Source organism: Falco peregrinus, chromosome 1 (genome assembly GCF_023634155.1).
Source record: "Falco peregrinus isolate bFalPer1 chromosome 1, bFalPer1.pri, whole genome shotgun sequence".
NCBI lineage: Eukaryota > Metazoa > Chordata > Aves > Falconiformes > Falconidae > Falco > Falco peregrinus.
Window position 1 is genome coordinate 115,570,471 of NC_073721.1, and position 18,578 is coordinate 115,589,048.

At 39.5% G+C, this 18,578-nt stretch overlaps 1 protein-coding gene across 3 annotated transcripts in view; it reads right to left on the reverse strand.

Moving 5' to 3' along the window:
• Positions 1-18,578, reverse strand: part of FBN1 (fibrillin 1) — a 157,593-nt gene that overhangs the window by 83,608 nt on the left and 55,407 nt on the right. For all 3 annotated transcript variants that reach the window (XM_055813633.1, XM_055813643.1, XM_055813626.1), the window contains exons 7-13: positions 18,084-18,281; positions 14,685-14,810; positions 10,052-10,177; positions 6,031-6,189; positions 2,442-2,600; positions 1,007-1,147; positions 91-210 (exon numbers count right to left, since the gene is read on the reverse strand). In XM_055813633.1, the coding sequence (XP_055669608.1) occupies positions 91-210; positions 1,007-1,147; positions 2,442-2,600; positions 6,031-6,189; positions 10,052-10,177; positions 14,685-14,810; positions 18,084-18,281 (1,029 nt within the window). The remainder of the gene's footprint in view (positions 1-90; positions 211-1,006; positions 1,148-2,441; positions 2,601-6,030; positions 6,190-10,051; positions 10,178-14,684; positions 14,811-18,083; positions 18,282-18,578) is intronic.

An 18,578-nucleotide genomic window follows, 5' to 3' on the forward strand; every position in this document is an offset into this window, starting at 1 on the left:
TTAACACATCTGTTAAATTTTGCTTAAAAACTATTTCCCTCTCTGGTATGTATACAATAGTATAGATATGGCTGTAAAACCATAATTTACCTCGGCACTCTGTTCTTGTTGGCGTGCTCTGATATCCTATACGACACTGGCATACGTAGGATCCCTGGGTGTTCACACAGTCTCCACTGATGCATGGATTCTTTTCACATTCATCAACATCTGTGGAACACAGACAATATATTTTTATTAAGACACTGGTTGAGTTATTCAGGTCTGTAGGGGTATTTTTTGTAACTGGAGAAATAATGTGCTTCAAGCAGAAAGGAAAGGACATAACCACTGAATTCCCAGTAAAAGGATCCCATGTTCTAAGCTAAGCAGGAGCTGGGAAAAGGGAGTATTCAACAATACAGGTTACTGCATGTGCGAGAGGTAGAGGCCTTACCCCCACACCTCCACACTCCCAGGCCCAGTGAAGACACTGATTTTGACAGCAAAATCTTGCACGTAAAAGACAGCTAAACCTTGCTTCTATCATCAGGCTCTGGCTGACTTCCAAAATTAAAGAGCTCAAAAGCCCAACAAGATACTCCCGATGAGCTGGAAGAGGACTTGTAAATCTTACTAAGCCCAAGATCACTACTGCTGCTTTTTTTTTTAATATGTCACTTGCATTCTCAGAGAGCTGGTAGCATTTTAAAGAGGTCATTTTCAGTCACTAATAAACACATTATAGCCACAGGTTAGTAAAATAAGAAATCCTTAGTTCGTGTAATTTTGTGGCAAGTTACAAGATTTGTTAAATACTGTCTTAAAGGCAAAACTGCTGTAAAAATAAATTTGCAGTTGAAAGCAATTAATTCTTGGAAGTCTATTTACTAGATTGGGTGGGGTTTTTTTTGGGGGGGGCAGGGTGTGGTATTTAAGAATTCAGAGTTATTACATTGTATGGAAAAGAATTTTTTTTCTTTAAAACAAAATTCCCCTCTGTAATTTACAGCAGAAAACCACATACCAATGCATTCCCCTCTAACATCCAGTTGGAATCCTTTGTTGCACTCGCAGCGGTAGCTCCCAGGAGTGGGAACACAGCGCCCATTAAGGCAAAGGTGTCGGAACAGTTGGCAATAGTCAGTGAAGTTCACCGGCAAGATTACTGAAATAACAAAGTTGGAAAAATATTTTAATGGTTCATCATCATAATTTTTGGTAATTGCAACTTGTGTAGCACTTTCCATTAAAAGTCAACATTTACCTTTCATGATAATGTGAATCACAGTAAAATAAGCATTGGGAGAGAAAAAATGCACGTTGACTCTTAGAGACTTGTCTGAAAACACCTAGCAGCCACTGATTTTATTCATTGTGGCAAGTCTGATCCCATTTTCCTCTTTTGCAGGACACAAGAGGACCAAGTCTGCTCATACCTAGTGGTAAAGCGGGTACATGGCACTGCAGGGACGCTACTAAAAGCCTAGAGCAGCAAAGAGCAGGCAGACTGGTTCAGTTATCTCTGTTTTCATAGGTATCAGAGTGAGAGGAGGGCAGGGATAACCCTGGAAGGTATGCCTGTGTGGTCCTTGGCTGGCACATGTGAGCTGGCTCCGTGCACCCAGCCGACCAGAAGCTGTGCAGCTACATCAGTGCGGTGTCAGCCCTGAGTTAACATACTTTGCCTCTTGGGCTAAGCTCAGCTTGCCGCTCAATGAAGGCTAAATTGTTTCAGCTGGTGTCAGTGCAAGCAGAGCCTGCTTGCCTCTGCACAGAGCATGGGAGAAATAAGCTTGTGTTTACTTGCAGGAGAGTATGTGGCTATGCCAAACAATTTCAGGTGGCACATGCCAACTGCAGACTATATGGGCATGTAGTAAATTCCCGACAGAATGAAGAATGTATCAGCATTCTGTTCTTCCTTGCTCTAGAGAAGTCTAACCTATCCATGCTTATCACAGATTCTTTCTTTGTGTTGGGTCAGCCTCAGTGTCCAGCAAACCAGTAGTTTTTTTGGTACATTTCCTACTTGGCCAAGCAAGTGATGAAAACAACCTGAAAGAAGCTGCTTTCTCCCAGCCAAGTTCTTTAATGTCAGTAACTATCACAACCTAGTCAAACTGCTATTCACATTCCTCCACGTTGACATGGAGCAAAGCTCACAACAGCCTTAAAATAACAGTAATGTAACGACTACAATTCATGGGCCTCAGTACAGTGAGGATGTAATTTTTGAATCCTGTCTTAACAGAGAAAATACTACCAATGAGGTACATTTGCTGTAAGACATATAGTAACCAGGCTATGATTAGAAGGATATTTATACACAGACTAATAGTCCACATAAAGTAAACAAAAGATACCAACAGCTGAAGGGAGCACATTGCTCCTGAGAAACACGTGTTTCTAAAGAAGCTAAATGTAAATGGTGCAGGGAAAGGTTATTATTTCTCTCTTACCATGAGATGGTGGAGCCCGAGATGGATAGATGGTTTCTGGTGGCTGAGGAGGGTAAACACCAGGAACGAGTGGTGGAGGGAATACATCAGGACGACCCGGAGGAAGGTCAGGTCTTGCTGGCAGCGGAACACCTATTGCGCACAGTTTGCGATACTCATCTGAAACATGAAAACATGAATGATTTTTTGGACTCTTGTAGCCTTTCCATTTAATCCAACTCTCCCCCTTTTCGGTGTTTCAGATTAGCAATAACAAACCTTCAATAACCTGGAAAATTGGAGTCTGTATGTTTTCTTCATAGTAACAAGCTTTGTTCTATGACTCAGGAATTCGTTCTATGAATCAGAATTTTTTCTATGAAACAGGAGAATATCAATACTACTTGTCAGAGGACTGCTAATAAAAAGATGACATAGCTGACATTCCAGATATGAAACTGAGCAGTGAGGCAGGGACCTGCTCTTAATCTACTTAGCCTTCTTTCAAACAGAATTTTTGGTGAACTCTGTGGGAAATTTACCTAAAGGAGGACTTTTGGACTTGATCCCAAGTTAATTGAATACAAAGCTTCCCACAGACCTCGAAAGATACTGAACAGGGGGAATTTCATTTCAACTGGATTTCTTAGAAATTAACCTCCACAAACAAAGAAATATAAATATAAGCAATGAGGCAAAACCAATTAGGACAATCCATACACTAACACTATTTCCCTGTGAAAACTAATTTTGCCAATAAAAGCAGAAACCAAATGAGGTTCAGTTTAAGGAGAGTAGACACAGAGAATTATGCTCAGATCCACACCAAGTTCATCTTTTCCCAGATGACGGGAGAATGATCTGTTCTGCTATAAGCACAGTCTATGCTGAGTGTCATGCGTTCTCCTATTGTTTATCTCTATTAGTGGCATCTGCCCTACTGCCCCACTTTTCCTGGTGCCCCCAACTCTTTTGTCTTTGGAAAGTGTGTGTTTGGAACTTGTGATCAAAAGAACGCACACAGAGTATCACAATTAAAAACGACATTTCCAGCTGACCTAATTTATGTCCACAATTCATGTGTACACAAATAACTATTTGTGCAGCCAGTATCTTTGAACTTCAAAATTTTAAAGTTTATGGCACAGCAGGGGAGAGGAATTATATAATGAAAACAAAATGCTAGAGAGATGCATGAATTCCTGAAACAATATAAAAAATGAGAACTGAAAAATAAATTCAGTATTGGGAGAACTAAGCTGGATATTTCAGCCTTCAACACTTTCATCTCACTTTTATTTCCACCTGTAAAATGCATTAGAAGCTCTTGCCTAATCACAGAGGATTTGTTAAATAAACATGGTAGCCTAACATTCTGCGTTTCCCGATTGTGATCTTTGCATTTATTTTAATGCTCTTAGGTGATTAGTTTGTTTCATGTGTCACTGCATTTCCCTCTATTGATCCTTAAGAGTGATTTTAATCTTTAAATCATTCCCAAGAAGATTTTACTGTATCAGGTATTGTACTTTGTTTATTTGTTCCATTTACTAGCTTTCTATTTTGCCTGTTCATATGTAAACTGAATCTACTCTCAATCAGTGGTCTACCTGTAATAAAACAGAGACATTCAGAATAGTGTCTGTGCATATACACACACAAATTCCAATATGCAAATGTATGCTAATGACTGTGGTTTTAATAGTCAATTCTCTAATCACACATTCTCTACAACCCACTGATCAATCTTTGTGAAAGAAACAATACTGTATTTCTTTTTTTACTCTAGATTGATCTAGATTTCACTCTAATACCCAATTATCCAAAGTCAATCCACCAGGAGCCTTGGCCCTTCCCTGCAAAGCCATGGCCTTGGGGCTGCCCATTGGTTGAATGGAATTAGCACACACAAAGGGACTGCTGAGGTGAGAACTGAACACACACACATGGCTGGATGCCTAAGATACCACTTTTAAACTATTTATAGTGTCAATGGTAAACCCTGTCATTCCACATAAACAATTATTGCCATGTTATGCAAAGAAATACAGTGCAAGCCTTTTTTATTGCAACTTTAATCTCCATGTATAATTTCTAGCAATAAACAGCCTATTTTATAGTAACATCTGGGTCTGTTGCCCACATTGAAAATGCAACCACTTGGTTACATTATGCAGCTAGTGCTTCACTTTATATTGCAGTAAATTTCCATTTCAGAGTTAGAGAGACTTTGGGCCACTGACAGCTCTAAATTCCTCATCTTGCTTTCTCAGGATACATTAAGGAATAACTGAAGCTGATTAAATAATGACAGCAATACCTTACGTAGAAGTAAGGGCTTTCAAAAAATTTCAAAGCACTTTTCAAAAGAGTAATTTATCATCTCAATTTATATCCCAAGTCGGGGGGGGGGGGGGGGGAATAAAACTAAAAAAAAATGGCATGTAACCATGATCTGGAAGACTTTGCATGGATTTATGAGTCAGGAAGTCTTGGGTTCTAGCTCCTTCACCACCACGTCTCAGTCTGCAGCCTTGGCCAAATTACTTCACTTTTCCACCCAATTTATTCACCAGTTAGATATGAATAATTAGAAAGTATGTAAAGAAAGCAGACACTGTGTTAAGACTGAAAGTTTTCTCCTTGTGTTCCTATTTCATATGAGCATCAACAGATTACACTATTTTGTTAGCATTATTCTAGCCAGTCTTGGACATTTAACATGTTTAAATATTATTAATGAGATACTGACAGAACCAGGAAGAGTCTTCCAAGAGTTCTGATCATAGATCTCTGCTCCAGTATTACGCAGTTTCACTCAAAGGATTAAAAACAAGAATAATAAACACTCCCATACATGACCTCTGACAATTTCTTTGGAGTTACACTGCTGTAGTGTTATGACCCCCATTCCTCCCTAAACTCTGCACCTCCCTTGAGCTGCTCTCATCAGTCCTTAAGTTTCTTGCATTCTTCTTCTCTAAAGCATTTCATTAGGTTTCCAGTCCTAAACCATCTCCAAAACATCTTTCCTCCACTCCCTCACACTTAGTTTCACAATCTGTTCACCATCTTCTCTAAATTCAAATCTCACATTATCTGGGGATCTCAATACACAGGGAGGCGATAAAGTACAGCACATATTGGTAGCAGACAGAAATCGTGTTCTGTGTCAAACCAGGAAATAAATGGCACCTCAGAAAGTTAGATATAAGAGGAAGGAAACCTCAATTTTCCAATGAGAATGAAAATGCAGGGAGAATAGGGATCTATTAGAAGGCTCTGGAGGCAGCAACTTAAGCTAGAAGAGGATGTTGAAAATGAAACCTGTATCAGATAAGGTTGGAATAACCAGGCTACAACACTAATTAGCAACGGATAAAACCCCTTGTTTATGTCTGCTTGTTCTAGCCTCCTGGGGGTCCTGAGCAACCTGCCATAGGAGGCTCTGCTTTGAGCAGGGGCACCGGACTAAATGATCTCCCAAGGTGTCCTCCAGCCTCAACCATTCCGTGTAGTTCTTTAATGAAAACATTACTGATAAAAGAAAATCACTGCCTAATTCAGTGTTCAACATTGCTCATAATTATGAATACAGTTTGATTCATACCAGTGGATCTGATCGGGCACATTTCAGGAGCAGTGGCTGCACCAGAAGACCAGCATCGGCCGCTGTCACAGCAACACTGCATTTTGGACAAAGGCTGGGGGAGCTGATTGCCGCAGCGCCCGTTGGTCAGAGAAGAGAAGCAGTATCCAGGACGCACATCTACCAACAGAAAGAAACGGATATGTAATCATCAGTCCAGTGAGGAATGTGACTTTCACAGAAGGGAAAGCACCTTTTTCTTGGCTGATTACATTATCAATGGCATAGCACTTGCAACATTACAACAATCAGAAAACAAAAGGCAGAAAACCAGGAACATCTAGATAATATTTGGTCTGCTTTGGATTCAGGTGTAACACCTTCTGCAAGAAAGCTGAAGTGAAATACAGAACAGCAATGAATTAATGGAGGCAAAAATAGAACAGAACATGTACTCCACATATAATAAAACATGCTTCTGTGCCCCCAATGAAAAATTGCAGTGTCATCTCTATTAAAGAGAGTACCAAATCAATTCTGTTTAAGCTTTCATTTGAAAGCCACCAATGTACAGCAGTAAACTCGCAACACCGCAGCTTTCAAAGCCTTAATTTATTTTTCATCAGTCATGGCTTCCCCAGCTGAAGTATGTAGTGATCTGACAAGATATAGGCTTGCAGGCAAGAAAGAGCAACATAGCTTTAACTGGTGCCATCACATTGTTTATGGAGATGTGCTGGCTTCCTGTCTGAAAAGGGTAAGCACATGCTGTACACAGAACGCCCTGTACCCAGATTTCGTCCACTCAGCTCTAACAACACTGCACAGAGATCCCTCAGCTTAGAGAAGGGAGAGAAAATATAGATGGGAGAAAAAAAAATAAATAAAAAACCCCACTTATGATACAATCTGAAACTCTGAGCAATTGTTTCACATGTCACATCATGTCAAATGCAATATAAGCTGTGGTGTGATTTGATGCTGTACAATGAACCAGAGTAAGTTTGTTTCTAAAATATACAACCATTTGCTGTCAAAATATAGAGGAAAAAGTTGCAGATATAACCTTACAACAGCAGACACCATTCTCTAAAGAAACAGTATCTCAGTTATCCAGGGCATGGTGGATTCATCTGTCAAGTAACGATGCTTTCCAGAGTTTACTAGCTATTCTAGTGGATATAAAAAAAAGCTTCTTATTATTTTGAGGAAATTGATATAGAGTGATAAGTTAGGAGAGTCTGTGATGGTTCTGCCTTTTAATAGCTGGAACCCTGAACATGGATATTACTGGCAGTACAGCTAAAAGAGTCAGTTGGCCTTTGCTTCCAAACTTCAGTTAGTTCACTCATATTATTATATAACGGAAATCTGAAATGGAGGGAAAAAATGTCTATTCAGTTCTATTACTGGTCCTCCATTTTCTCCTGGTACCCAACTAAACTGCCAAATACATACACTCCTTAATCTACAATTTAAAAAAAAACAAGTAAAGCTCTGATGCAAACTGTTCCCTGGAGAGGAAACTGTTCTCCAGTATCCCTGAAGAGCTACTCAGATGCTTGGTGTGGTCGTGGGGTGGATGATAAGTAAGTCAGTCAGTCCTCTAACAGACCCTGTCATCACCCTCTGTAACTAATCCTTCTCAGTTTTGGTCATTACCAAGTTTTGAAACACTTAAAATCAGTAACGGGCAAAAGTAGAAAAAGGATCTACATAGGACCTGGCCAAGCACACAATGTGCCATAAAAAGGTAAACACACAGCAAACATCTTTGTCTACCTACAGGTGTAAGAGCTTATCCAAAAGCCACACTGCTTTCAGAAAAAGTAAGTTTGTGAGAAAAATGCTAAATCTTTCCATACTCCTAATCAAATTTGACTCTTTTTTTTGTTTTTCTCTTCCATTTTCTGTTCCAAATGGTAAAACAAACAAGTAAGACGAGAACAGCAAGAAACAACTTTTTTACTGTTCAGTTTTCAGTATTTGAGTATTTTTCACTAAAAAATATAGGATTTTGAAAAGGTAAAAAATCACCATTAAAATAATTTCCAAGAAAGATGTGCCTCTAAAAAACAGAGAGAAAAGAAAGAGAGAGGGAGGAAAAAAGGGGGGGTGGAAAAAAAAAACATTGAGAAATCACTGACCAAAGAAACTTATGCCAGCTGCAAGTATGGGCTAGTAGCTTTTTTCATAGCACTCTTCATGTACTTGAGTTGAGATGTCCTGCTCTTGTTACTGCTCTTCAGCTCTAGGAGATATCATCTTTGCTTTGTCTATTCTAATTTTTAAGGCTTGTAATAATGGAACTCCCAGTTCTTCCTTTGGATGTTTGGCTCCAGTGCTGCTCAGTTTGAGTCCCATAAGGGACACATGTCTCAGAAGCACTTCCTCATCTCTTAACAGAATAGACACGTTCAGCTAACACTTTTCACTTAAGACAGGCATGTCGTAATTAAATCAAGATTACATGTTTTGCCCAGCTCAAATACAGATTTGGGCTCTGGTCTTGTTAATATGGCAAGTATGCAGTCTGCATATTAGACATGAATCCAAAATATCTGCAGATAATTAATAGCGCTTCCCATGTAGCACGTTTTGCCTTGGACACAAAGCCAAAATTTTAATGATAGCTCATAGTCTGACATATTACTTAACACAGCTTGTCATCATTTAAATACCCATTTCTTTAGCTGAACTATTTCAGCCTACAAATACAGTGGGTAAAAAGGCTGGAAAACTGCAGGAATATAACATGGGTGTAAATGTTGGGCAGTCCTGACTAAGCAATGACTATAAAAAGTAAAAAGCAAATGGAAGTTGTGCATCTCTGGAATTTTTTTGTTACAGAAAGGTGAATCTCTTCCATAAACATTAAGTACAAGCACCAATCAATGATTTAATGATCCACAGTCATTTAGAAGCTATTAATTTGAAGCAATAAAAGCAACTTCCACTGGCATTTTAAGTGTACAGTACGGATCCAATCTACCAAAATGGAAGAAATACAGTTCATTTCTCACAACCTGCAGAAATAGTATGGCACCATTCAAAATTAAACAAAACCCAAACTACTTCCAGATCTCTTGGGAAAGTTAGTATCATTTGGTACTTCTGTCTGCGAGGTTATTTTTTTCCTATTTTTTCCCAAATGATTTTCTACCAAAGGTACTAAAAGACTGAGCGCTCTCTCGAACCACAGTGCTGGCCCTGTGTATGAGCCTTTAAAGAAGCAAGCCAAAACTGAGGAAAGAAACGTTTCATCTGATTCCCAAATGACAATAATTGCTCAAAATTCAGCACTGGCAGTGAAAAAAGAAATTACTACATCAAAAATTAGGAAAAAAAATTAATTGAATACTTGACCTGCTTCAGAGCAGGCTGTATCTAAGTGCTAACACTACTCTCTCATGGCTTTGGCACTGCAGCAGCAGCCGTTTAACTCGCACAGTCCTTTGGTTCCTGGTCTGGCCTTTGGAGGACAGGTTCTGCACTGCCACAGTAAAAGCCTGAACGAACACCACTGCCAAATCATCAGCATCATGAAAGCAGATACAAATGCCCCACACCCAGCTTATCAAACTACTTCCTTTAATGAAACATATCTGCATTACAGTCATAACAGCTGGAACAAGGAAAAAACCATCTGTTTGAGGTGATTACCTTCTTTCTCAAGTATATTTGCTTTTCTAAATGCTGAATCTAACCTGGACTAAATCAAACATAAACATGAGAGCAAGAAGATCAAGGAGATGTGTTAAACAAGTTCTGCCTATCTTTAAGGCAACAAATATGCCATAACATAAAAAGTGTAGCAAGAAAAATGAAAGGGAAGGTCACAACAAAGAGGGAAAGAGGAAACATCCTACAAATGGAAAATTTGTTTCAGCATACATATATAGACAGGCACATGATATACTTCTACATAAAAGAAGGATTTCAAGATCACAAATTGAAATATGTTTCTGGTACACTGCTACCCATTTTAGATATTCATGAATGTTCATGACACTTACTGTCTTACTTACAAGATTCTACTCACCTATGCACTTTAAGCCATCAGGAGCTGTATAAAACCCTGGAGGACACTTGCAGAAGTAACTGCTAACTGTGTTTGAACACTCTCCTCCATCACAGATTCCAGGAATGGTGCTGCATTCATCGATATCTTCAGAGTAAAAAAAAAAAAAAAAACAGAAGCAGGGGAAGGTTAGCTGAAGCAGGGGAAGGTTAGCTGTATCAGTTCTGGCACAACAACAGGTATTTTATAGTTTGTATTAATGATCAAATTCAGTGTGGTCTGACACCCCTCCCAACCTATGTACTAGGGGCATAATCAGCAGTTTTAAACCAGGATCTTTTGTTAGTTAAACACAAGTGAAACAGAACCTAAGAAAATACTGCATCTGTAAATTGCCAGAACCCATAGTTTTACTGCTTAATAATGATGGATGAAAATCTTAAACTGCAGAGGGGATTTACTAACTGTAAGTAAACCATAACCCCTCCAGTTTGAATTCTGCACACTAAAATTAAAAAAACTGTCATGGGACCTGTAATGACCATAGTGATCAGGAGCTTAACAGTTCTATCTCACAGTATCTCCAGCAGCACAACATCCCCTGGCACCATACTGAGGCCATGGTTCAATACTGACTCAAAGGGAAGCGCACCACCTACTGAATTACCCATCCTTCTCACTGCCCTTGGGTTTCTCCTGGAAATCCCCCATACAAAAGCACTGAACAGTTAAGCACTGTTTAAATAATGCAACCTGACAGAATTATAACTCAAAGCAGGATAACTGCAGGCAACAAAAATTACCTTTCCTGACTTTCTTTGCTAAACGAATGTTCTGAAGTTTCAACAGATTTCTGGACAATAACTGAAAGATCTACTGCAGAAGTTGGGCAATGTCAATAATTCTTCTTAGGTTTTGTCAGTGATTTAGAAGTCCATATTGTGTTTGTATACTCAATATGTGTACTAAATCACAGAATCATAGATCCAATGCAGAAAAACTTTCAAAGACTGCAGAAAAAACACTAATAAATACCCTCCTATACCTGACCATAGCTGCATATATGAACAGAGGGAACCTGCAGGGTTTCTTCCACAGCTAGGAGTTTATGCATGTGAATAATAATTTATGCCAGCCCCAGTTGCTCCTTAATTACCATCAGTAGCCTGCCTGTGAGTGTAGTTACTTTCCCCCTGGTTTCCAGTGTCTGTCTTAACAATGCAGCTGTATCTACTTAGCACTGCTCTCATCTTCTAGGAACCTGGAGTCCAGCTGAGCTTAAAAACAGCTCGCTTTTTTCCATGGCACCTACAAGAAGAATCAGCAAAGCAGAGAAGAAAGGGAGGTTATTCTCTAGCGTGATCATTGACAACTGCCTGTCACAGCCATCTACAATGACCCAGCTGCTCTCCCAGCAAAGAGAATCCAGCCAGAAATAATGGCATCACAGGATTCTGTCCAACCTCTCCTCCAGAGATCTACAAAGAGATAGACACATGGCTGTAATAATGATTTCACCAACCACAAAAATTTCTGAGATGAAATACTGCAACACCACCCAACAGACCAAGGCAAGGAGTGAATAATATTGTAGTCATTAAAAATGATTGGAGGAATTTAAATGTAACGCCTAAATTGGAATTTGGCCTCAACAGATGGGGGAACACCCAAAGTCCCACAGGACTGTTAATGAGTGTTTTAGCAAGTAGAGAGGATCTCTGCTCTTTTCCTGTGGAGGCGCTAATACTAAAATCCAGTAATACAAAAATTATCAATTCCTCTTCCTCTACGTAAAGCACTGGATGCTCTAATAATTTTGTGGCCCCTTGCTTTTGCAGGAAAGGAGCAGGGGGAGTGGGGTGGCATACAGATAACAAGACCTTGCAGATCAACCCATCCTAAGCAGCGCAGGACCTTGGGCCCCCTATACACATATTCTTCCCCAGCATCTTGCTAGCTGTCCGTGATGTGGGTCGCATTTCTCACTTGGGTGTGTGAGAGGGGTGTGACTTTTTGTTCAGTGCTACTTCAAGGGTGTTGCCAAAGCCTCAAGTCCAAGTGCCCTGGGAGCACTGCTAAGAGACTTCTGGCTTCTGCTCCAGGATTATACTCCACAGGAGTCCCAAAAGTCTCAGTGACAAAAAATGTGGAAATTGAATTTTGGTCTGAATAAAGCCCTTAATTAACAGAGAAAAATGCAGTCGTAAATGGATCAGATTCAAGCATTTTCTGACTCACATTCACCAATGTTTATCTTAAAGTCAGTGTTGCCACTGTTTATATAGAGTCCGACCTTTTTAAAAGCAAAATCATCACTCTTTATTTTAGGGTTGAGCCTAACCCAAACAGTATTTCACTATTTATATTAGTGTTGACATTCATATAAGCAATATTGTCATTGTTAAGTATGCGAGTTTTATAAAGGTAAGTATACTTGATGTACTCACAGAAGTAAATGTCACTCCAGGAAAAATTACTCCCCCCAGTCACCACAAAAAAAGTATTTACCTCAGCATTAATGGAAAAGGAATGGTTATATGAAGCACTGAAATAATGTAACATTTAAAATACAGTTTTCCATCAGCTATGCTAACAAAGTGAACTTGGGCCAACACACCTCATTTCCCATCTTGTTGTGTTGTCTCACTGTACCTGATGATTTCTATCATGATCTTACTTCAATGGGGACTCACTACAAAACGAGTACTGGTAATTCAGCAGGTAGCTCCCAGTTCTACTAAATCAGTGACCACGGACACATTACAGCTGCCAGAAGTCCTACTTGATGGATAGGAAGTTAAACCAAGCACATGATCAGATGTGAATTATGTATTAATTACAGTTAATTACTATAATGCAAGTACCTTGTCTTACACTGGAGATTTCAACGTAAAAGGATAATTTAAAAAAGCAGAATGGATATTCTGTTCTTAGGTGACTATGCTCTTACCTGTTGAATCACTATCCTATTTCATGCCAGTTCTATACGGATGATACTTCTAATTCTTTGAATCGTATTAATACCCACACAGCTTTAACTAAAACTGCTTGGTATGTAATATGAAGATGTACTGAAAGTAAGTTTCTGTCTGCTGAGGTTCAAAAATTTACAGGTATGGAACTGAAGAAAGAAAACTTAATTCTATCTTAGCAGCCAGGTGATCACTCCGAAGGGGTTTCACAAGATGAAGCAGGAAATTTGTGGCAGGATTTGAGAATGAACCAAGCTATCCCAGGTTCTTGGGTCCAGTCCCTCAACTATTACTAAGTGCAGGCTCTGAAGGTGGTGGTTGTTTGGGATTTTTTGTTCTTTGTTTGGATTTTTTTTACATGATTCAACAATCAAAAAATACCATAGGAATGTTTATACAACGCTGCCTATGCGAGCCTACAGTCCTCTTTTTTTCACATGCTAATAGTTAACAAGGCACATGTTCAGTCTTTCCTATTCACCATGTTCGTGGTACTTCACCCCCTGAAGGAAGTACTTGCAATGTTGGTTCTACCCTAAATGTGGGTTACTTCCTGCCAAAACCATCAGCAGTCAATATGAAAACCATACTGTGTACAAACTCTCCTGAAATTGTTTTCTCTAACCTGCAATTCAATTTATAGTTTTGCTTGAAACAGGGATTTTTCTTTTCAAAAAGTCATAATACTTCCAAAATTACTAAAAAATTTTGAGTGCTTCCTTAACGGCACCTGATGCAAGAAGGTGGTGGATGCACACCTTACTCTCACAGTTGCACACCTTTATGATTGAAAATTGGCACTCCAAAATCACTAACCACCTATGAAACTTGTCTTGCTCAATTTAATTTAGTTTTTGTCTAATGACTGAAAGGAGAATCAGTTGTAAGAGTTTAAACATTATCTGGACTTCATTGTAAAGAAGATGAATCAAAACTGTGCAACTGACACTTTTAGTACTCTGTTCCTTATGTATCCAAAATATTTTTAAAGCAAAAGGAACGCCTATGCCTGATTATATAGAGAAAAAATACTATCCAATCACAATTAAAAATTAGCAAGATTCCATTATCATGCACAGCAAATTTCCACACTATTATCCAGCATCTGCTGCTAGATAATTTATTAATTACTAGATGCCAAAATAGGATGACCAATAAGGGCAGATAAAATGTTTGTCCTTCTTTAACACCTGCAACTGCTAGGATGAGTTTAGAGCATAGTCCTGCAGTCTTCATTCACCAGTGTCAAACTCCCATTAATGTTAAATACAGTTTACCTGAGCAGGTAGGAATGTGTTGAACCTCCCAGTCATACACACTTATTAGTTAAATGATCCACAAAGAGACATACATGTGCCTCAAGCATTTCTAAAGCAACCTCTTGGTTAAGAGGTATTTTTAGTTTTAAAGTTTAATTTGTTTCAGATGTACCTTTAAGCCTGTAAAATGTTACGTGAATAAAAGCTGGGAAAAGCTGCAGGGGCAATATTTAAGATGCTCTGGTTTAGAAGGAGAAAGGACTGTTACTCATATTTGTTGTGAAGAATGCTATTTGCATATTCAAAGGCAAAAGAGACTGGAAAGTTTGTTACAAACTTGTTGGCCCCAAACAAACAAAATTGGCCCCAAAAAGAAAACTTTCCCCCGCTTTACTTTCAGAAGAAAGTTCTAAAAGTTCTTACCATCGCATTTTTGTGTCACTTCATTAAACTTGTGTCCAGCTGGGCATTTGCACTCAAAAGATCCAACAGTATTAATGCAATTTCCCCCTTGACAGATCCCAGGGATGGCTTGGCATTCATCCACATCTATCATGTAAAAAAGGAAAAAACACCCACTTTTAATTCATTTCTCAAGAACAGCCATAATAATTTGTCTACATAGAAATTAAAGTAAATATGCCTAAATCCATTCTTCACCCATCATAATATTATGATACTTGCTTGTGAGGACAGACACTAATTTTGTAATTACTCTATGTAAAGTATGATTAAGTACAGTACTCTAAATATTTTCTGCAAGAAATCACATGGTTATTATTGTTACAGACATTAAACATCTAACTGCTATTGCTTTGTTTTTCCAAAACATCTGGGGAATGGTGTGCAGAGAACACACACTGCCAAAAGTCAGGTCCCTTTAAAGTATCTGAAGCTGAGCACCCAAAATCACTTGCCCCTTTGAAAATCTTGGCAACTCCTTACAGCATGTAGCCCACCAGCACAGAGATGCAGGAGCCATGGAGGAGCAGCGTGCAATGTGCATGGAGGGGGCCTCACAGAGCGGCATGGGGAACTGCATAGTCATTATTGATGGAAATCATTAACTCGTCACTCCAGTAAGATCAGCACCCATGACCTTAGGCTGCGGTTAGGATTTGATTCAAGAACTTTCATAGCCATAATTAACGTCTCCAGAGGAATTATTAATGATCTGCTTAGACATTCATAAATTTGGAAGGTTTTTTTCTCCTTTATTTCTCTCTCTTTGCTTTTAATTTTTTCACACAAGAAAATGAAACAACAAAGATGATATCACAGGCTAGGTGGGAAGCTCAAGACGTTTTCAAGAGGCCCCAGTTTTTGGCCTCACAGCTATTTTAGCACAACATGTGTGTTGTCACTTAGCTGCAAAAGTGTTGCTATGGCTTAGTAACAGCTAGAGAAAAGAGACTGAAGGAGGAGGAGTGCCATTGCAACAGGAGACAGTGGAGGTCTGGAACACAGTCCCCAGGGGCTGCCCTGTGTCTGCTGCTCCCTGTCCTTCGGGACCAAACAGAGCACTGCTCCTCTCCAACCCAAATGCCTGCACTTCCCCCATCTCCCCAAGGACTACCAGCTGCTGCTGGTAAAACCCAGTTTCTTGAATTCTTGGGCTTCACGCTAGGATCAGTTTCAATGCAGGGACACAAGCTGAAGGAGATGATGCCTTCAAATCTGCCTTTATAAATCCCAGAGAGCCAGCTGTAATGTGTCTTGTAGTCTGAAAAGCAAAGTATTATGTCTGTACAAAAGGCCAAGAGGCAATTTCCCTGGGAGCCACGAGTAGGAAGTTCAGGAACGCCAAGGGGCATATCTGTACCACATCGCAGAGCATTATGTAAAGGTCCCCTGGCTGGCTGAACTGGGTCGGGGGGCACAGCAGCAGAGGCAGAGCAGTGCTGTGCCTGAGCTAACCACCGTGCTGGGAGGCACAGAGAACTAGCACAGCCTCAGCACCCTCCTCACAACCCCAGTGCTGCTGGGACCCTAGCTGCAGCAACACGCTGTGCTTTAGTAACAGTGATCAGCCAGACTTCATGGCACTGCACTGACTTTAAAAAAATTCTATTTAAAAAATAGAAGTCATGCTCCTGAGTCACAATGTCTGTTTCAAAATCCCACCTTTTGGCTTTCATTTTCCCCTTTCGTCTCTTTAAAAATCTCAGCTGTGATATTAATTTTAACTTTCCGCCAGACAGACGAAGTCAAAGTGTGGGCAGTGATATTCTATTTACTTTTTAAAATAAACATGCCCTTCCCTCCGTTTTACTTTTTCTAACTTCTCCATGCAATAATAATGGTTCCTTTTTTTCTTCAGAGAACCTGGATTTTATTTAACCTGCTTTCCTTTATTTAGATTGAATATGGATGTGAAATCCCTGAAATGTCTTCAGTCTGAATGGATGTTATCTGATTTCAAAAGGACTGGATTTAGTACAATTGCATGAAAAATAAAGCTAATATGTGGTTCCATAGAAGATCTGTTAAAATTATGAACACATTACAAGAGAAGGGAAAACTGGAAAGTACAAGTCAAACATACAGCGCCAAAACTGTGTTGGCACCGCATACAGATTAGCATAATTGTAGCTGCATGCTAAGAAATGTGCAGCAAGCAGAAGTAGCCTTATTCCGAACTGCACAAACCCATTGGAGAGGTCACTGCAGCTTTTCCGTGACACAAACAAGAGGAATATAACTAGGTGTGGCATGAGTTCAGGGGTGTGGGCCACATATTTATGCACATAAGATTTCAGGAGTGTCCAGAACCTCAATTCACAGATTTCTGCACAATTTAGTTCTGACCTTTACAGCAAGAAGGGGAACAGAATGGCTGAGGTCAAAACCTCATCTCAAAGTTCATCCTGCCCGTCTGCAGGCACCAACCAGGACTTGGCCTGTTACAGAGGGTATCTACATTTTCAATGCAATGGAATGCCTTTCAGTCCTTCATAGGAATTTCATGATTAAATAAAATTACTTATAGATTTATAATCTTTATCTCCCCTATTTTCAAAAATATTGTAACTCATTAGAAAATGTTAGACACATTGAAATAAACTAGCCCCAAAGATATGGTCCTGGGAATGTATAATCCACATTAGTTTAATACATAGCTGCCCCTGTTAACTTTCTCCTGTTTCCTGCCAGACATCCAGACAATAAAAGAATTTATACAGCTGGAAGTATTAGAATAAAAGCCAAAAGCAGTGTAAGGACTTTCTACGGTAAGGCATGCTCTGAAAGAAGTAAGCAACATCTGGGTGGATTTTACAATTTGAAACAAATGCAAATGCATTTCCAAAATTGTATAAAATATATAATAGGGCATTTCAAATGGCATGACAGGCACTTTTCTCCGGGTCGAAGCAGTGTAGCTCAAGAGGTAAGACACACAAGATGAATCCAAAATCAACAAATTTTAGCTAAAATATCCCACACCGAGTAAATGGAACAGTATTGCCACAGACTGATTTTTGCATGTTTTGAGTGCTTTCTGAAACAGAATAAATTCTTCCACGGAATGATCGAATGGTACACTCAGAAAAACACCATTACAGAACCAAGGGAAAGGGCTGCTGGCAGTGAGAAATTCATTAAGATGCTGGCTGCTCTCACATGACCTAAGTTACTAATGTACTCACTTGAACACCAGGCACTCACTGAATCATGAAGTAATGCATCTGACAATTTTTTTCCATTCTTCACACATATAGCTGAGAATGGCTTAGGACAGGTTATTCACAGCAGTGTAACTCAATTAAGCTTAATCCAGTAACAATTTCAGCAGCTTTTGGGGAAGCTTTGCTGCTAACTTACCTTGACAGGCACCAGTTCGAATGTTTGGAATGAAGCCTCGGCGGCAGGGATGGGGCTGGGCAGGACACATTTCACAGGGGTGGCCCCATGCTCTCCCAACTGTTGCACAGCAAAGGGTTTTGGTGCACACTATTCCACTGAGCTGTCCCTGGCACATCTGGTTGGTTACCAAAGTGAAGCAAGGGCCAGTCCTGTAATCTGCGCCAAAGACAGGAAACCTAATCAGCATCACAACAGAATTACACAACAAAACTCATAATAAAGCAAAACAGCAGCACATTTAGGCAAGTCTTCCACACACAAATTGCCCACCAGCTCAACAGTTTTATTTAGCAGTGTTCTGCACAGGCTTTTTCTCAAGTTTTCTTTCCATTCAAATCCACTGAAAATAAGCAGGTCTAGAAATACGTGGTGACTATTTTACTGTAAGTATTATATACTTAAGATGATAGAATCGTAGAATAGAATCTATGATTCTAAATACATTTTGACTAT